Source organism: Carex rostrata, chromosome 16, assembly GCF_964058835.1.
Source record: "Carex rostrata chromosome 16, lpCarRost1.2, whole genome shotgun sequence".
NCBI classification, from domain to species: Eukaryota; Viridiplantae; Streptophyta; class Magnoliopsida; order Poales; family Cyperaceae; genus Carex; species Carex rostrata.
The window spans coordinates 8696136-8716544 of NC_135933.1; the positions used below are offsets into that span (position 1 = coordinate 8696136).

Here is a 20409-nt window from a genome sequence, read left to right on the forward strand (position 1 = left end):
AATCTATTTACTAATAACTGAAGTCCGATCTGAAACGCGGAACCCCGTGCAATGACCTTTTTTTTATAAATAATTTCATATATATCCTTAAAAAAATTGAAATTACTTATTTCTCCTTTAAAATTTATATTGTCATATTTATCCTTCTAAATTCCAAAAACTCAGAAATTGACCCAATTTATTGTCTTTCCTGTTAAAACTCAATTTTAAATTTATAAATTACATATTTTATTCTTTTTGAAATAAATAATTAATTAATAAAATTATTTCTTATTAAAAAATAAAAAATATGCAGTATGTTAAAGATAAATATCTAGGCTTCTAAATTATAAATTAGAAGATAAATAAATAATTTGTCATTTATCATGAAAACTGGTCATTTAAAGGATGAAACTTTTTTTCTTACACTGATAATGTATTTTTATATTTTAATAAAGGTAAAATGAGAATTATAAATTTAAAACTAGTATTAATAAAAAATGCAATAAATTAGATAAATTTGTGAGTTCTTAAATTAGATATTACGAATTTAAGAGAAAAAAAATACTTAATTTTAAGATTTTTGAAGGATATACAAATTATTCCTTTTTTGAATGGCAAGCCCAATGCACTTTTCATCCGTGATTTTTATTAATACCTTCTAAAAAAATATTAGCAAATATGCCTTCTGGGCTGAATTTTTTTAAAAACACCCTAACCACCCCCACTGAGGGGCGTTTTCCTTTTGATACCTGACTGTGCCATACTGGAGCGGTCCGCTTCAGACCTAGCCATTCCCCAATGGGGCGATTGGATATTGGCTATATACTAAGGAGTACCCCTCATGTTTTTTCACCATTTTATTTCAATTTTTCACCCCGCCCCCCCTCTCTCTCTCCAGCAGATCACCTATTTGCATGTAAGTCCCTAAAAAAAATTATTCAAATTTTGAGTTCGAAATTATTTAGAAATTGTTAGGATGTAATATAAATTGTTAGAAATTGTTTAGAATTGTTTACAAAATTATCCAAACTTAGTTATAAATTGTTAGAAATTGTTTAGGATTAATATATATTGTCTAATTCATCACTTTCATTTGAAATCCTAGTTCTTACCATAGCACTCAAACTCAAAAAAAAAGGAAGGAGTCAAACCGCACGGGAAGCAAAAATATGAGTTATTAACAAGTTTTGGACAAGTGAAGCCCTCTCAAAGCGACATTTATCTCGTTTGTTTTCACCCAAAGATGTTGGTTCCACTACTCCTAAGCTATAGTCTGGATTGTATTGTAGTATTATCGTAGTATTTTATGTTAGACTGGATTGTATTGTAGTACTATCATAGTATTTTATGTTAGACTGGATTGTAATATTTAATCTTTGGGTGAAAACAAATGAGATAAATGTCTCTTCGAGAGGGCTTCACCCATCCAAAACTTGTTAATAACTATTTTTTTTTTGCTTCCCATGCGGTTTGACTTCTTTTTTTCGAGTTTGGGTGTCATGGTAAAAACTAGGATTTCAAATAAAAGTGATGGATTAGACAATTTATATTAATACTAAACAATTTCTAACAATTTATATTACTTTGTAACAATTTTTAAATAATTTCGCATTGAAAATTTAAATAATTTTCTTAGGGACTTACATGTAAATAGGTAATCTAATGGAGAAAGAGAGAAAGAGGAGAGAGAGAGGAGGTGAAAAAATTGAAATGAGATGGTGAAAAAAGAAGAGGGGCACTCCTCAATATATAGCCAATATCCAACTGTCCCACTAGGAGGTGGTTAGGTCTGAAGCGGTAGTCAGGTATTAAAAGGAAACTACCCCTCAGTGGGGCGGCTATAGCGTTTTAAAAAAAAAAAAATTAGTTCAGAGGACATATTTGCTCATTTTATTTTTAGAGGGTATTAATACAAATCACGGATTTTCCATTCGTGAGATATTGCGACAACGAAAATTTAGGAAAATGAAGAATTTTGTCCATAGAGTAATCCGAAAGTTGAAATGTATACAAACAAATTTTACATAGCGCATTAATATTCGCGGCAGCATGACGAGTGTTTGTTTACTCCAACCCTTAAAAATAAACCAGGTGGTGCATGTCATTTTCCTAGGTATGAGCAGCAATTTTGGATAGAAAGAAAAGCACACAGCCTACGCAGCTATTGTTTGATTTTATGATGTTTAGTGTTAATCTACGTTGGAAAGGAGAAATATCCAGTATTCACGCCGCCAATACTTGGTTTGGTTGGATAAATATTCCTTTTTGGATAAAAAAAAAGGAGAGAAAAGATGAACCTCTTCCCACGGATTGTTTTAGACTCCTATTTTCCTTTACAATTTATATATTTTTTTTTCATTTTTTTTATTAATAATAGTCTGTATTTGTAATATATTAACTCAAAAATATAAATATTAATAAAATAAATGAGTTTCGATGGAAACAATTAATTTAAAAGTTTTTTTTTAAAGTAAAGGTTGAAAGTCCGTTTCATTAGGTACGTTTGGATGAAACAAGAAATAGAGCAAAAATAGAGTTAATCTCAAGTTTGAGAATAGTAGCTAATCTAATTTTTGATTGGGTAGTAGAATAATGAGCGTGGTATGTTTGGATGCAATCTAGAATTGCTAGAATAGCTACTATTTGAGAATAGTAGATGAGAATAGTGATTTTTGGAAGAGTGTGAGAATAGTGTTGATGTGGTGCTATTCAGAATAGCGAAAATGTTGTTTGGATTAAACATTTCGAATAGTGATGGAGGGATTGAACATTTGAGAGAGCACCAATTGATATTCTGACTTTTTGTAGGAATAGTGGAACAACGCTATTCTCGCTGTTCCGAATAACAATTGAATATATTTGGATGGATCGGAACATCACTATTCTCGTTATTCTCAGTACATCCAAACATAGACAAACATGAAATAACTCACAAGAATAGTGCTATTCTTGCTCTATCCAAACGGTTGCAAAATAAGAATAACTCTTTTGCCATTTGTGTTATTAGAATAGCCAAATCTAACTTTTTACACGTTTGGATGGAGCAAGAATAACACTATTTTTTTGATCTATTTGATGTTTGGATGGAGCAAAATTACCATTAATTCACTATTCTTTGTTTGTCTTATATGAGTTAGTTCACTATTCTACTAACTCAACCAAAAATTGAGTTAGCTATTATTCTCAAACTTGAGATTAGTTATTCTAATAAGACAAAAGAGTTGAATTCCTTATTCTAACTATTAAACCCCATCCAAACATAGAACAAGCTATTCCAAATAACCTTATTCTAAGAATAATCTATTCTCACTCCAATCAAATATACCCTTTTAATAAGAAAAACCAAATATTTTGAAGCTACGACCTTATTACATCTTACATATAACTTAAAGCTATGACCTTAATCCTCGCTCAACAAAATCACATTAACATAACTGACTGGATCTGAATTTCATCTAAAGAGATGGTAAAAATATATTTTGATCGAAGAGTTTTTATGTTAGAGAAGATAAATACGATATATATGTACACTTATAACATTGAAGAAAAAAAATATGTAAATTTAAAATTATAGAAAGATTAATTTAAGGAATTTCATTTTAAAAATAATAACTGTAATTTCTGAAGAATTAAGAAATTCATAATTTTTAAATTTGAAAGAGTAGAACTAGGGTGTTCTTAAGTTCACCAAGTTCTTTGGTGAACTCAAGTCTAAAATCCATTGAATCGGCTTTAAATGACGAATCCAAACCGTTGAAATCCGCCTACCTTACGAGTGATGTCAACATGAAAAAAAATTAAATATTCGAATTACTTTCATATAAAGTCAAGCGGTCAAAATTAGAAGCTTAATAAATTAATTCTAATGCTTTCATTTTTTGAATCTTTTTTTACTACTTGATTCTATGCAAAATTAATTTTTTTTACATGTAGACACATTAGTCGTAAGGTATGCAGGTTTCAAAGGTTCAGAATCGTCATTTGAAGCCGATTCGATAGGTTTTAGACTTGAGTTCACCAAGAGACTTGATGAACTTGAGAACACCCCAGTTCTACTATGAAAATAATATACATAAATTCTTGCTTTTAATCTTTTATGCATCCGAAAGGGGAGGTAGCACAATTGGCTAGAAAAAAGTCATAAAGTTGTTGTACTCAAAAGTCGAGAGTTCAATTCCCTCTCACGACTTCGCAGCTTCTGTAAAGGTTTTAAAAAAAAAAAAAAAAACTTTTATGCACCCGCTCGATACAAGCCGAGTCCGCATCGTGTGCATTAACTCAAAAGAGCATCTTTTGAGTTAACGCATCTCGATCGTCTGATTATAAACGGAGCCAATCCGGTCACAACCTATAATTTAGAGATCTTTAATATTAGTGTATATCTATTCTGCACGGATCTTAAAATAAATTGGACGGTACAGAAGCATTAACTCAAAAGATACTCTTTTTGAGTTAATGCAGAGGATACGAATTCATACCAGCCTTGGTAGGCCTAATCTAAAAAAGACATTAGCGCCGCTCCGCTGCTCCAGCAAGTGGAGCAAACAAAATATACTTTAATTTTCCCATTATATTTTTCTTTTCTTTTTTACATTTTCCCTCCTAGCGCAAACAAACCCATGGATCATTTAACAAGCAAAGAATTGGTGGAAATTTCTCTCTGGAGGTGATTCTTCTCCACCACCCCCTTCCTCTCTCTCTCTCTACTCCCAGAGAGGGAGAGAAACACCTCCACCCCTCTCTCTCTCTCTCTCTCTCTCTCTCTCTCTTATTTCGTCTTCTACCCCCGTTCTCACTCTGTACCTCGTAAAAGTGTAAACAAACCTCTCACCTTCACCACATTCCAATATTATAAAACCCACTCACGTGTACTATCTTTCTAATTATAATTACTGCCTCAAAACCCACATTCCCCAAATCAAACCTTCTCCTTGCCTCAAAACCCACAGAAATGGAGAAGATGTATCTCTTCCCAACCTACATTCTCCTCTCCTTGCTTTCTTTCCTCCCCTATTCCTTCCCATTGCCTCTTCCTAACTCCTCTCTTCCCCTTCTGTGGCATTCCGACCCCGAGTCCATTGTTCGAGATCTTCAAAGGTACACACACACTTGCTCACCACTGGAATTTGGTACCAGGGGACCTATTTGACGTTATGGCATGGTACCAGTGTTTAGCACCCAACAACGGGCATTTAATACTTGGGTGGTTTTCTTTGCTGCCTATTGCTCATTGCAAGTTGTCTTGGATTTAAATTGTAATGTGATGCCTTTTCGTACCTGCCATTTTTCCAATTGTTATTTTCCTGGTTGTAATACCCATAATTTTTCTTCATCTTTTTCTTGTTACAAGTGCCTTTTTCTCCAAAAAAAGAAAAGAAAGAGAATTGTATATACTTGATAGAAGTACCAAAAGTTCCACCAGGGTGGTTGCAGTGTTTACATTGTGAGTACTGAGTCCTAGACAAGCAGTTAGTAATTACTACTTAGTATACCAAGCCAGTACAGATAAGCTGCGGCTTGTCCAAGACGGTACAAAAGGCTAATCAAATCAAAGTATTTATCCTTCTAAAAATAAATAATCTTCCAGGCAGGTGGCGTTGTCACACCGCCGAGCCCTCTCCTCATCTTCCTCCTGTTCCACCGGCAACCCAATTGACGACTGTTGGAGGTGTGCCGGGACTGATTGGAGCTCGGATCGACAGAGACTCGCAGAATGTGCCCTTGGCTTCGGCCGTAATGCACTAGGCGGGAAGGGCGGCCCGCTCTATGTCGTGACCGATTCGTCAGACCGTGACGCTGTTAATCCTGTGCTCGGCACACTTCGCCATGCTGTCATTCAGGTCATAAAAGATATTACAGAATTCTTTCATAACATTTAAATATACTAAATAAAGTTCGTGCAGGGATATGGGATTGTTTTATTTGATAATTGACGCCAGTATATATTAATATTTGTTGATAGAGTCGTTCCTTAAATGTTATTATTTATCCCCTTATTTGATTTTTTGTCAACAGGAGGGCCCACTTTGGATTGTCTTTGCCTCTGACATGACAATCCACCTGAATGAAGAACTCCTGGTGAACAGCTACAAGACTATTGACGGCCGAGGTGCTAACGTGCACATTGCCGGTGGAGCATGCATCACCTTACAGTATGTATCCAACATCATCATCCACAACATACACGTGCATGACTGTGTACCGGCCGGCAATGCGAATGTTCGCTCTTCCCCAACTCACTACGGCTGGAGAACGAAATCCGATGGTGATGGCATTTCTCTTTACAGCGCACGTGATGTTTGGGTCGATCACTGCTCGCTTTCCCACTGTACCGATGGGCTAATTGATGCAATTATGGGTTCCACAGCCATAACCATCTCAAACAATTACTTTACGCATCATGATGAGGTGATGTTGCTCGGGCATAGTGACGATTATTCGCCTGATTCTGGGATGCAAGTTACAATTGCATTCAACCATTTCGGCGAGGGATTGGTGCAGCGCATGCCACGGTGCCGCCTTGGGTATTTTCACATAGTGAACAACGACTACACCGAGTGGCATATGTATGCAATTGGGGGGAGCGCAAACCCCACAATTAATAGCCAAGGAAATAGATACATTGCCCCCACGGATCGTAATGCTAAGGAGGTATACATCTTTCTCTTCTCTTTGTTGCCTTATTTTTCAATAATTCACAAAAATAATTTTTTGAACGAGTACTACCAGAACACCGCCATCACAAATTTAAGCTAATCAATAATAGTTCAATTCACAACTCTTCGCAGCAAAATTATTGTTATTATCATCACTGTTATTGATGTTATTTATTTTTTTGGATTCAGGTGACAAAGAGAGTGGACACGGTAGAAGGCACCTGGGGCGGGTGGAACTGGAGAACAGAGGGGGACATGATGGTGAATGGCGCCTTTTTTGTGCCATCAGGGGAGGGTTTGGAGGCTAAATATGAGAAGGCGTCAAGCACGGATCCTAAATCAGCTGCCATGATCGACCAGCTCACCGGGAATGCCGGTGTATTTGGCGATCCCAGGTACACATTTCTACTAATTATACTGGCATCATTTTGTTTTCAAGGTCCGCTTTTATTGAATTATGAAACACTATAACAACTCGTAAGATGTTCGTTTGGAGCACCTAAGCTCTTCCATTTGGAATTGGGGGCGGCGGGTCAGAGCATCCGACCCTCAACAAGATTCGCGCACGCTGTGAGATTCAAGTGTGCGCGAATCTTGATGCACTTTGCTTTTTTAATTCATCCGTCTTTTCTTGGGTTATTTTTCATAATCCGCGGAGCATGTCCCTGCTATTCCCTACTGGGTCCTGCTGGATGTTTTTCTCTGAGCTGGGATTGGGACAAACCCGGGCGCGTGACTCTGATAAAAGTTCTCAAATCCGGTTCTTTGAATCTCACTCAGCCTTTTCACGTACTTTTTGGTTCCCATCTTGCACTCGCGCCCTCCATGAACCGTCAAATTACAGATGCCTCTCAAATGGATGTCTTAGACTGTAGTACTTTCCACTGGGTAGAATAATTCCCTGCTTGTTCTATTCTATTGACATTTGACTGTTGCGGTTCTTGTTTATTCCTCCGTTCATTGCGTCTTTCGTATGCGTCTAAATCTATGATATTTTATTAATTAGTTACGTTACAGTCGTGTCATGGTGGGTAAGTTTGTCAAATTAAGAGTTTATGAGGGGTATAGGTGTAAGTTTCTCATTTAAGGGTACAGGATACAGAGTAACTAACAGACGTCAGACTAAGTCTGACGTCTTAGGTAGAAAACAGAAAGATGCCTAAGGGCTTTTAATAAAGAATAAATAAAAAAATAAAGAGTCGATGTGCTTAATTTTGTCTCCAGTTTTGGAATTTCTGTCCTAGCGGAATTCAGTTGAAATGGAACTTCCAGTTCTTAAGACAACAGAGAGGATACGAGCACAGTGTTCGATGTTACGGCACCGTCTAGTATGGCATTAATTCGTCCTCGGCGAAAGGGTAAATATGATTTTCTGTGCCTTCTTTCCAGTGGCAATCGTGCGTTCAAGAGTAGTTAATAACTTAATATTAATTCTACTGCATAGTCTGCATTTATATCAGATAGCCATCGCCAATTGTAGCTACTAGCTACATAAAATAAAGAGCAAAGCTAGGGTACATAAAATAAAGAGCAAAGCTAGGGTGTGATGTGCTCTCCAAGAGAATTTGGTGAGTACAATTCAAAAAGTGTATCAAATCTTTTTATACAATTTATGAGTGATGCATGTACATGTAAAATTTTGAAAGTTTTGAATTTATTTGCTAGAAAATCAAACGGTCAAAGAAATGATGAGAAAATGAATATATAAAACAACTTATAATAGATTGATATCTTTGACCGCTTGATCTTGTAGCAAATAAATTCGAAACTTTCAAAATTTTATATTTACACGCATCACTCATGAAATACATGGATTTTAACGGTTTAGATTTGTCGTTTGAAACCGATCCGATACACTTTTGGAGTTGTGTTTACTAAACTCTCTTGATGAGCACATCACACCCTAGCTTTGCTCTAAAATAAACTATCAAAATGGTTAGAGACATTGACTTTTACACTAGCACAGGAGCGTGTATATATCAACTTGAGGTCATAATTTTATACATATAATATATGTGATACAATATTATCAATTTGAGGTCATAATTTTATATATATAAAATAAGTTTTCCAGATTAGGGTATTTTATAAGAGGTCATAATCTATTAATTTTACTATCCGGGTAATGTATATACAAATAAGTATACATTTATATGCATTTTGGAAAACAACATAATCACACCTCCCTTTCCAATCCAAATTTATCAAGGTATACATGTTATCAACTTATCTTGATATTTTAACTCGTGATTGATTGTGTTATGTTGAGATCCGATTTATATTCTCTCAGATTTAATAATCATGACTCAGTGATTGATTGCATCTTCATATTTAAGTTTCAGTTTTGTCACTATCTTTATACATATAGGTTACATATCCGTGATATTCAAATAATTCAAAATTATCTTTCCTTCCTATCAAAATTCGATCTATTTTCTTTTATTTTATCTTAATAATAGGGTGTTTGGCATGTTAGGTAGGATTAAATTTTAAACTTTGCTAAGAAAGAGGTGTTTGACAACAAAAAATTAAGAAAGTGAATGCTTAATTTTTTTTAAGGAGTTTCAAGTGATTAAGCTATATAGAATGGTTTCTTAAAAATTTGGACAAGTTTAAAAATGTGAGTAAAAGAAAGTTTAAAAAAGTAGTTTTAAGTTTTACAAAGGAACAAGTGTTTGACAAACTTAACACTTCTAAGTCTCTTAGGGAGCTCTAAAAAGGAGTGGGTGAACGAAACCAGAGTGATTAAACACGGAAAAAACAACTAACCAGGCATGACACATGCAGTGTCAAATTACCAGTCCCGAACAGGAGTCCGAATCTGCTGTAATCCCGAGAGGAATTACAGAGCCCTGAAATTCCAATATCAACCGTTCAAGTTTTTTCTGCACATATCTCGAAAAAAGCAAGTTTTCATGCACAAATCTCAAAAAAGACCAACGGTTCGGATTTGGATTACAGGATCCTGTAATTCCCCAAGAATTACAGCAGATTTATTTTCCACCAACAGAAGCCACAAAATATCAGTTCTTCCTAGTCGATCATAATTTTATGGTTTCCACTTGACCAAGGCAGTCAACTCTAAACTTCTTGGAGGAGGAGATCTGACTACTTGGGACGTGTATCAACAATTGAATAAATGAATGCTCCCAAAACCTCCCTTTTGTCAGACTATGTCCCTACCCTATTGCTACATATTGATAATAAAATATAGGGATTGCGAAGCGAAAGTAGAATATTTTATTTATTCTATACTTGAGTTGATGTAATACGAGAAGATAAAAAGTTACGGAAGTTAAATCACCATTACAGACGTACTTATTTCACATTTATTTCATTTCTTCGTATACTTATATTCGTTTTTGAAGTTCTTTCTCTTCTTGACGGATTATCACTCAAGTTATTAAATGAGACTAAAATGGAAGTATGATAGACTGGGCAACTTAATCCTTTTAAATTTAAGTAGCAATTAAAAATGACCATAATTTTTTGAAGCGCTAGCAAAAATCCCGAACCAATATACTAAACTAAAAAACTGGTAGCACACAGTGGCGGAGCCACAGTGGCACAGGGGTAGGCAAGTTGCCTATCCCTGGAATTTTTTTTTCTTTTGACTAGGTTCTTCAATAGGTCTTGCCTATTCCTGAATTTGATTCTGCCTACCTCTGGATTTAATTCGGAGTACCAATTGTCAGCTCAGATTTCAAAGATGATTTGTGAGTTGTTTAATCTAATTAGAAAATAAATGTATTTTTAAATCTTTGTTCAATTCGGTAATGCACATGCAATTTTACAACTGATTGGATAGGCAGAATGCAATTTGGTAGGCGGACGAAGGCGGGAAGAGAATTATGAAGGCGATTCGAATCCGAACCCGTTTAAAAAAAATATTCGAATCCGATTTCTGCCCACCCCTGACTCAAATCCTGGCTACGCCACTGGTAGCACATCACATTTACTGTGCATCACATAATGCATATCAGACGATCTTGAGTCAATCTAAATAAACGATGACAATCAGCTCAGTGCCTCTTGCTATCTACCTATAATATAATAATCATTTTATTTTCTCAATCTATGTGCTTTAGTCCGGATCCCTTGTGGTTTTAGGCTTGCAGGTTTATGGGATTAATGCCAATATAATCCAATTAGTAATGATATTTTTATGATTTCATCTAACGTTTTAGTTTGTTTATAAATTATTCCTTTTAGTATTGGCAAACTTATGTAATTTAAGACGCAGCTTCTTTTCTAAAACTAAATAAAAGGATCTCATAAAAAAAAAAAATCTACTTTTGACGATTGCCACATCAAATCTGCCCATTACTCACCCAGACCTTCACCTGGCCCACACTCCTCGTTTCCATCATTACATGTGATACCACCTCCCTTGAGAATCTTTATGGACCAATGGTTAACTACAGGAGTTCAGATTGTCTGTGGCTCCTATTGTGTAGTGATCCTTATTAGCTTAGTTGCTTGACAATTTTTATTTGAGTTAGGCTAATATGACACTAGTGTTATATCAAACTAAATAACACCACATCTTAAACCCTTAGATCTGCTTTAAGATTCGTACAAAATGAAGTGCTTGAGCAGTAAAAGTGGATAGTACGAATCTTAAAGCAGATCTAAGGGTTTAAGATGTGGTGTTATTTAGTTTGATATAACACTAATGTCATATTAGCCTAACTCTTTTTATTTTTGTTATATGGGGGAAAGTATAGTCTTTGCTATCAACATAAGCGTTTCTAACTCAAAGAGACCCCTTGCGGTATGAAAGTTCACACTTTTATGCAAGCGAAGCCTTTTTTTTTTTTTTGTACTTGGAGAAATGATAACAATTTATTGCACAATTTGCCACAACTGAAACGGCTCAGGGGATCTGAGTATTCGGGGTTACAGAGGCTCCATCTGAAGAGAACATTTTCCTTCGTAGCATGTGAGGGAAAGATTATGATAATAATATATATGCTGACGAGTAGAAAAGTTTGATCAAGTAGAGACAAAACGGTCTGATATCAATAACTAAAAGTAGAACACGGCGGGTGTCCATTTTGCGCTGATAAATGCACTCATGGAACGGAGAAGCGTGACAGACTGATAGCTGCCTAAGGGCTTATCCTCAAAAAAAAGAAAAGAAAAAAAAAGACAGACTGATAGCAATGGAAATAAATCTGCTGTTTTAAGGAATCGTAGGAAACTGCTTTTACAAATTCAACCACTCATTTATTTAGAGATTCGAGCATAAAAATTAACTGTTTTTGAAATTTGTGCATTCTAAAATATTGATAGTTAGATTTGAAAAATGAGGGTCGTTGGAATCGTAGCAGATTTATTTCCGATAGCTACAAAATATAGCCGTTGGAGGATAAAACCGAGACAAAAAAAAAATGGTGGAATACTTTTTCCCTACTTCCAAAACAAGTCGCATAACGAAATATGCATCGTATCTCATAAATCTGGGTTTTATTATAATTATTTGATTTGGATATAAGCTAGGGTTGTCGGTGGAAAACCTCTTTTCCTGAGACGAGACCTCCATTTATCGTCGAAATGGAGAGTCCAGTTTAACCCAACTTGAAGGTGAGGGAGGAGGCAGCTCCCACCTCCCATGTGGTCCCAAATTCAGACCCCCATGAAACCAATGGCACTATAGGACGCACCACCTCTTCCTATTTCTCTTGATTTCTTTTCTCTTTTGTCTAGCTAGATCTTGCACAATTCTAATAATTACATCATTGTTTTTTGTATGCTGCAGCCTCAGTGCATCACATTAGAGAATCGCACGTTCTGCTACTTGACAAAATATAAGTTGCACACAAAATTCTAGAGGACCAAAACAATTATTTTGTGCCTCTGTTACCTTTTTCTTTAGAATCAAGTTAAATTCTATTTGCCTTTTTTTATAGTTGACATCTTTAGGATAGCATTTGCAGATCTCCAATCTGAGCGTGCTATACCAATTTGCTCAATGAATTGCTTTTGGATTTGTCTGTTCTACTATACCTATATCAATTTATTTCTCCCTTTTGGTTCCAATTCCCCATTAGTATTTGTTTATTCCTCAACTAGTATCGTCCAAACAATACAATTTCCAACAGTATAAAAGGGGCATTTCTTTTGTTCACCTGGCATAATGCAAGCAAAAAACCACACTATAAAGATAGTGTTACATTTGAGAGTATTAGTTATTAAGGTAATAACATCATATCAGGAACTAATACTTTTCATAACAGGAATGGAGATGGAACCAGTTATTCGGGCGCAAACTATGGTGGAACAAGTAGTAGTCTTGGTACTGGCAGCGGCGGTGGCAGTGGTAACAGTGGGGGAATGGGAATGCTTGGGATGGTTTTTGCAAGTGGCGTAGATCGATCGTTGCAATTGTGCTCTATTCAATTTATGTCTTTAATTTTTCTTTTAATTCTATTGGGCAGTCATCCATTGTGAGACCCACATTGAAACATTTAAATTATTATATTTAAAAGAAAAAAAAAGAAGAGGAAAAGCAGGCTAGGTTAGGATAGTTGTTATAGGGAAATGCATCCCGTAGTGTAGGTATCAAAGTATGTTTAGAGCAAATGGCATTCCTTATATTGTCTAACAAGCAAAGAAAAGGCTTGTTTTATTTAAAGAACAGACAAGTTGAGGAGGCTAAACAAGCTTATCTAATGCCCTTTTACTGCCATTAAATGTTCTCTTATGCACCAAAACAAATTTACTCTAGCAGATGCATTAAAAGTATCAAGTAGCCAAAAGTCATTGCACACAATTAACTGTACAAGTTTTCTCACCTCTAAACTAAAACAATATTTACTTGAGGAAGTAAGAAAAAAAACTATGCTGATCCATCGGTAAATGTAGTCAGCAGATGCAATGTGCGCCTTGACCAACAAAAGAGCTCTGGAGCGATGTGATATTTTGTTCTTCTCTTCTTTCGGCATCTCAGCATACCGGCATTGCGTAATGAAAATTAGATAAAACATGTACTGACTAAAGAACTGATTAAGGATTTTAGTGCTAAAGGGGCCTTCATATTAGGCTAACAACTCAATTCCCAACATATCTTAAGAATATGAAAACCACAATGCATCTATCATTTTCTGGTACTGCTCAACCACAAATATGCATATATGATAATATATTCGACATATCAACCTACGAACCAGTGGTAAGCCAAAACATCTATCTACTGCAATACAACACATAACCAATTATGCTGGTGATTTGTTTATGAACACAACAAACTTTAAAATTGTCCACAACCCACTAAAAGAAAAATAGGATGATGGAAAGTCATTTGCACTACAAATTAGCCATGTTATACCAATTCAAAACAAATTGGGCGAGAGAGACCAACGTTTCCTCATATCCTTCCGGCTGAAAAACTGGGTCCCATCCAAAATCATTAGGTCCCCTTGCAGGTACTATTTTCCCCTGAAAACCAATAATAGAACTTGAAAATGAGAATAAAAAATGCATGAGGTGTTTTAAAAGTAGACATACTGTTTAAGGTGTTCTAAGTCTTCAAGACATGTAGAATATTTTCCACATTATATATACTGCCAAAAAAATGGAAGTCAAATACATTGTATGACATCATAAGATTACAGTAAGAATTTAGTGAGTATAAACTTGTATCGAAACCATGGCAAAACATGCTATGCAGAGCACTACTGCAGGAAAAATTATCATACCAGTGTTTTACCCACGAAAGGTATTAGTTCTTCTGGTCCAGGAGCAAGAGAAAATATGCACATAGCATAAGCTGACTTGTCTTCATAAGCCTTCAATAGATTATTCAAGCTTGAAGTAGAAAAACAAATACAGATAAAACCAAAGTTACACCAAGATAAGAATGAGTTAACAGCATTATATCGAATGAAAAAAAAAGGTCCAATTTGAAAGAAGAATTCATTCTTCTACTTCATGTCCAGTCTTCTGAAGAAACCACTTTCTGCTTATCCACTATTTCAACGACACGTCAGTTATGGAAAACATAAAATTGATTAATTTCTTTGCTTAATCAATGAAATGGTGATGAAGGAGAGCGCAACTTACATGTAAGGTCCTGCAGCAATTTATCAACAATAACACATCAGTTTCTAACAAAGTAAAGGACAAAGGGCTAGGATGCAGTACAGAACAGTTAAATAGTTAAAATTGTACCAGTTCTTACCATCATGTACTGTTGGTTTTGGGAAAAAAGAGCCATTAAATTTTTCTAATTTTGGCAAAAGAGAACAGAAAAAATTTCAACAACTAGTTCTATATAAATTGAGGAACCAATCATGTAAATAAGTTTGGAGAGTAATAACCTGGGAGGAAATTAAGAGCATTGAAGCATAAGCAGGTGTAGTCCACCAAAACAGGACCATTGACCTAGAAAAAATTGAAAACAGATGAGGAAGAAGAAAACGTGTCAAGTCGAATCACGATTCCTCCAAATAATCTCCTCATTTCCTTCACCATAGGGGATAAAAAAAAGATTAAGGGCTGAAATGAATAAATCCAAGGAATTTATGGGACCCACTTGTCCGTTCGCGGATCCAATTTAAGATTGTTGGGCTTCAGTTCTTTCGTGGGACCAGTTTTTGTTTATTTTCCCAAGTCCGGAAGATCACTGTCATGTCTCATATTTTGGTATTAAACCAATCAAATGGTTGAATGAAAAGTTGTTCTATTTATCTCTTTTATCAATTGGCATTGTAGTGTTTAATTCCTTCTTCAGTAAAGGTCTTCGGACATGAAAAGCCGCATATTTGATCACATTATAATACACAAAAGATAAGCATTACTAAAGTAACTGGAATCAAATTACCTGAACAGCAGCAAGCCGAGCCTTCTATTTAGATATCTACTCTGGCTCACCTTGCAATTCTGGCACTGCAAATTAGAACGTAGAAGATAAACACGAAACATAATTCACACGATGCAATAGCATTTCTACAAAAAAAATCATCTTATTATTGAAAGCAATCAATTTTATCTTACGGTCGAGTTTGAGAGATTGGAAAGGGATGGATTGGCCGAGGATGTCTCGGACCTCCTCCAGCTTTTTAGCATTTCCCATCACAAAAGTCACGGGTCGCAGTAGCACCCGCATCGCTCCGCCCGAACCCGACATCTCCGCCTCCGATCTTCACTGTTGAGGGAAGCGCGTGGGTTTGCGAGAGGGTTTCTGGCTTTCTGCAGATGAGTGGTGATCGCACGGCTGCGATCTAATCAGATACACGAATATATTTTACTCGGAGATGGGCTACGGTGAGTTGCGAAGTAAAACGCGTTTCTAGTTCACGCCGTATTTTTATTTTGAAAGTTCAAATAACCGATTCGAACCGTTAGATGTTTAATCCATATTGAAATGTACTTGAATACCAAATTTTACATTTTTTGAAATTGTTTTACTATTTATTAAACATTTTTTAAAATTGTTATTTTGTTGTAGTAAAATTTTCTGAACCATCAGATCAGTGACTTTCAAAATTACTTAATAAATAGTAAAAAAATTCCAAAAAATGTAAAATTTGGTCTCCAAGCACATTTCAATATGGAGAACAGGATGAACAGTTCGGATCGACGTTTTGAACTTTAAAATCGCAAAATATGAGCGTGAAGTAAAATAATCACTTTACTTCGCAACTCACCGTAGCCCATCTCTTTTACCCGGAACTAACTGAGACTCTGACACCAGCGGGGCCTTATTAAAATTTGAATTCAATCCAATTATATCGGATTAAAAAAATCCTTTAATTGACTTATTCATAACCCAATCCAACCCACTTATATTTTAATATACGGGTCATGCAGGTTAAACGGGTTATAATATTGATCGAAAATCTATTATATATCTTTTTACTATTTTTATTAAAACTAAATACAAATAAAAGTGACAAACATAAATAAAATAGAAATAATTTAGCATATAACATCCATAACAAAAGAAACATATCTAGAATGCAACATCTTAAAAAAAAAGGCAGCGACATATAACAATCGCATATAAAATCCATGAAATAAAAAAAACATAACAATTCAAATTCAAATTAAACTTAAAACTCTTAAATATCTTCATAGCTCCAACATTTTAGCTTTTTGATGCCTGAAATTATAATAAAGATGTGATAAAAAATAAAATTTAAGTTTGTCAGCAAATATAATAAAATCATATAAAGTTCTAGAATCTGGATCATATATGGATTAATAACCTTTAGCCTTGAATTGTAACCCCAGCATTGGGTAGAAATAAAGAGTGCTTTAAACGTGAGGGGATGAGTAAATAAAAAGAGAAGTTATGTAAGAATGTAGAAATGTAGATTTGAGGTCGTATTCGGGTATAAACGGGTTATTAAGAGCAAACCCATGATCTGACCTAAAGTAACGGGTTTGTCAAAATCCAATCTGTTCCCGACCTAGGAACATCTCAACCCGGTAAAATACGGGTTAGGCGGATCGACAGTAGTTTTGTACACCCCTACTGCCACCTTGTTTGGGTGGAGAGCAGGAGATAGGAGTAGGTCCCATCAGCATTGGACCTACTTTTAGGTTAAGTTAGTTACCATATGATTAGCATTAAGATCTGTGTATACATAAATTGATACAGGTACGTACAAATTTTAATACGGAACACGAATCTTGATACAATCAGATGGTCATTACACACATCAAACCAAAGTAGGTCCGATTGGCATCGAACCTACTCTGAACATGGAGAGCAGAGGTATGGAGGGTAGGTGAAGAGCAGAAGATTTAAAAAAAAAACCATAAATAAAAAATAATATTTTATCAAACCAACTTGATTGTTTTTGGTTTTTACAAACAATATAAGAATCGACATACCATTTAGGTTCGAATTTTTTTTTTTTTGGGACTGAAATATCATTTCGATCTGAACCATTTTCACAGATTTCGATAAAAAAATGATAGTAAAACTTGTGAAAACAACTCGGACCAAAATGACATTTCGATTCCAAAAAAAAAAAAATTCGGACCGAAATGACATTTCATTTCTTATGGTTTCTGCAAAAACCAAAGCAATCAAGTTGGTTTGGTAAAATATTATTTTTTATTTATGGTTTTAAAAAAAATTCAGAACAAAAGGGAATGAAATTGAATAGAGAGAAAGATTAATATATTTAATTTTTGTATTTGAATAATTAATGAGGGAAATAAATTTAATTTTTTATTTGATTAATTAAAATTTAGAAGGTTAATAAGTAATTTGGTGACTGTTGTAGGTTTGTAATAAATAAATTTTGTTAAGAATTATATATGTAAGATACATGTATTTTTTTTCCCATCCTTTACATCTTAAATTGGAAGGAAAATCGACATATAGATCACAAGCATGCAAGATTAAATATTTTTTTTTCATGTACTCTTCACCTCTAATATAATTTTGTCAACCAAACACGATTTGAGAAAAATTTTCTTTTCTTTCTTCATCCCTTCCTCTACTCTCCATCCAATCACGGTGTGAGAGTACACCGGGCAACTATTTGGAATATATTTTACCCAAATATGTTAGAGTTTATGTAACAAAATAAATCATTAAATGTTGAATTCCTGAGAGGAACAAGAAAAAAAATTATATGTTAGGGCGAAGTAATCCATTTGCTACGTACGTAGTTCAATACATGCCGAGAAAATTTCTTAATTAATTATTGAAATTTTATGTAAATATCTTTCTTTATTGAGTGCTACTCTTATTTGCTTAAAATTGGTGAAAACATTATTTCTCCATTTGATCAAAATATGATAGTTAAATAATATTAAATATGATCAAATTTTTGCAACTCAGTATTGCTATTTTCTTTGGTAATTAGATTTTTTTTTAGAAATATTGAGAAAAAAGTTGCCACAATTTTTTAAACCTCCATTAAACAAATCAATAAAATATGTCATTGTATTATCTTTACTTCCTTAGACGACAAAGCATTAATTATGCACAATCATCTATTATTAAAACTTTAAAAGGAAAGCATTAAGAACATGTTCGGCAACCTCATTTCTCATGAGTATTCTAAAGAAATTACAATCTTTAATAATTTTTCTCATGAAACCGTTCGGCAGACTCTTTTTATTGTCCATTTAAATACCCAAGAGAATTGTATTTCCATTCTTCATGTTGTTTTTGTGGAGAAAAACTATATATTGGGACCTCCGTTTTTTTTTTTTCCCCAAGAAATGAAGGCTGAATCTTAGGGGTGTAAACGGATACGGATAATCTGCTTTGTGTTCGTTACATATTCAGAGATTATTCGCATTCGGAGTAAATATATATAGATAATTGCGGATATGAATACGGTTAATTTTTGCATATGGTGAAATAGTGGCAGATACAAAAACGGATAATTTCATGAAAGTGAATATATGTATATGTATCCTCAATTATTCGGATCTGAAATTGTTTCCAACTGGCTCCGACTTTACTGCTCCGGATAGAAGTTGTTATATAATTATTTCATATCTATTTCAGTCTTGGTTGTGGGATAAATGATAATACGATCGCTTTCGAATTTAATCTGTTTTTCGCAGATGATGGTGCTACAATAGCGCGCTATTTTCTTTCTTTTTTACCTCCATTTCTTCACTCTCCATTCTTTTCCATTCAAGACTTTAGCTAGTGAATGTAGTATACTTTTAGTCTCTGTTAAATTGATTTTAATTGTTTCAAGACAACAACAAAACACTCTTTTGTATCTTAAAGTTAAAGTGTATAACTCAATTATCCGACAATTATTTGTTTCGTATCCGTATTCGCATTCATATTCGTAGATTATTCGCTCTGTATTTGTCTAAGGTGGATTTTGTTTTAATGTTTGATATCCATTTACTATTCGTATCCGTATCTGTATCCGCTCATTGAAAAACAGATACGAATATAGTATTAGTATCTGTATTTCTATTTCATAACCTTTGACTAACCTAAACCGTTAGAGGGATACAATTGCGTCCGGTTGTACTTTAGGATCATTTACTAATTGTAACTAGTACTAGGCATCTTTAATCAATAATTTGTGTAAGGATCCTACGTAAAAATATTACTTTTAAATCTTTAAGTTATCTGGAGTTCACGGATCCTCTATAAAGCAAAATGAAAACAAAGGATTTTTAAATTGAGGTTCGGTGGTTTGGATTTGGTGTGGGGTGGTTCGGATCTGGGTTTATTGAGTTTGGGAGTTCACATATTCGGATCTGAATTTTCAAATCTAGGGAGTGGGGTTTTTGGATCTGCTTGTGGAGTTTGTGGTTTAGAAAGGTACGCGCAGTAGTCACTGTTTTGATTAGATCTCCGCGACGGAAATTTGGATCGAAGTGAATCTAACGCTCACGCGTCCATATCTTTGAGCACTACAACTTCCGTCTTAAATGCTCATTGAGATTCTAGACGTACGGATTGCCGTTCCCTGTGGAAGTCGGCTGACTGGTTCAGCTTGGTTTGTGTTTTGAGTACGGACAGCAGTCACGGTTTTGGTCAGATCTTGGTGATGGAAACTCAGATCGAGGTGAATCTAGATCTCACAGATCCATATCGGCGAGCACTACAACTCTTGTGTTAAACGTTTCTTCAAATTTTGGGCGTACGGGCAGCGTTTCTCTTCGGAAGCTGGCTAGCTGGTTTGAGTCCAGCGGGGGTTCATATCCGAATGAGTGGAAAATAGGGCTGTGGCGGCTAGGTGTTGAGGAGGAGTTTATAATATAGATGTGAGGCTAGGGTTTACCTCCAACTTCTGGTTAGGTTGGACTGGGTCTTTATGGGCCATGA

The 20409-nt window shown here is 34.9% G+C and overlaps 1 protein-coding gene and 1 long non-coding RNA gene across 3 annotated transcripts; one reads left to right on the forward strand and one right to left on the reverse strand.

The window, feature by feature from the left end:
- Positions 1 to 4707: 4707 nt before the first annotated feature.
- On the forward strand, positions 4708 to 13258 carry LOC144567752 (putative pectate lyase 5). Its single transcript, XM_078317924.1, has 5 exons — positions 4708 to 5079; positions 5570 to 5822; positions 5998 to 6633; positions 6828 to 7033; positions 12878 to 13258. The coding sequence occupies exons 1-5, from the start codon at positions 4934 to 4936 to the stop codon at positions 13089 to 13091; spliced, it is 1455 nt and encodes a 484-aa protein (XP_078174050.1). The 5' UTR covers positions 4708 to 4933; the 3' UTR covers positions 13092 to 13258.
- Positions 13079 to 15843, reverse strand: LOC144567753 (uncharacterized). 2 transcript variants are annotated; one of them, XR_013515495.1, is made up of 5 exons: positions 15636 to 15843; positions 15463 to 15527; positions 14960 to 15023; positions 14339 to 14712; positions 13079 to 14078 (listed from the first exon to the last, which is right to left on the reverse strand). It is a non-coding gene; the product is annotated as an uncharacterized LOC144567753 (long non-coding RNA). The 2 variants fall into 2 exon arrangements; XR_013515496.1 differs by having other exon boundaries at positions 14339 to 14746.
- Between the last annotated feature and the right edge of the window lie 4566 nt (positions 15844 to 20409).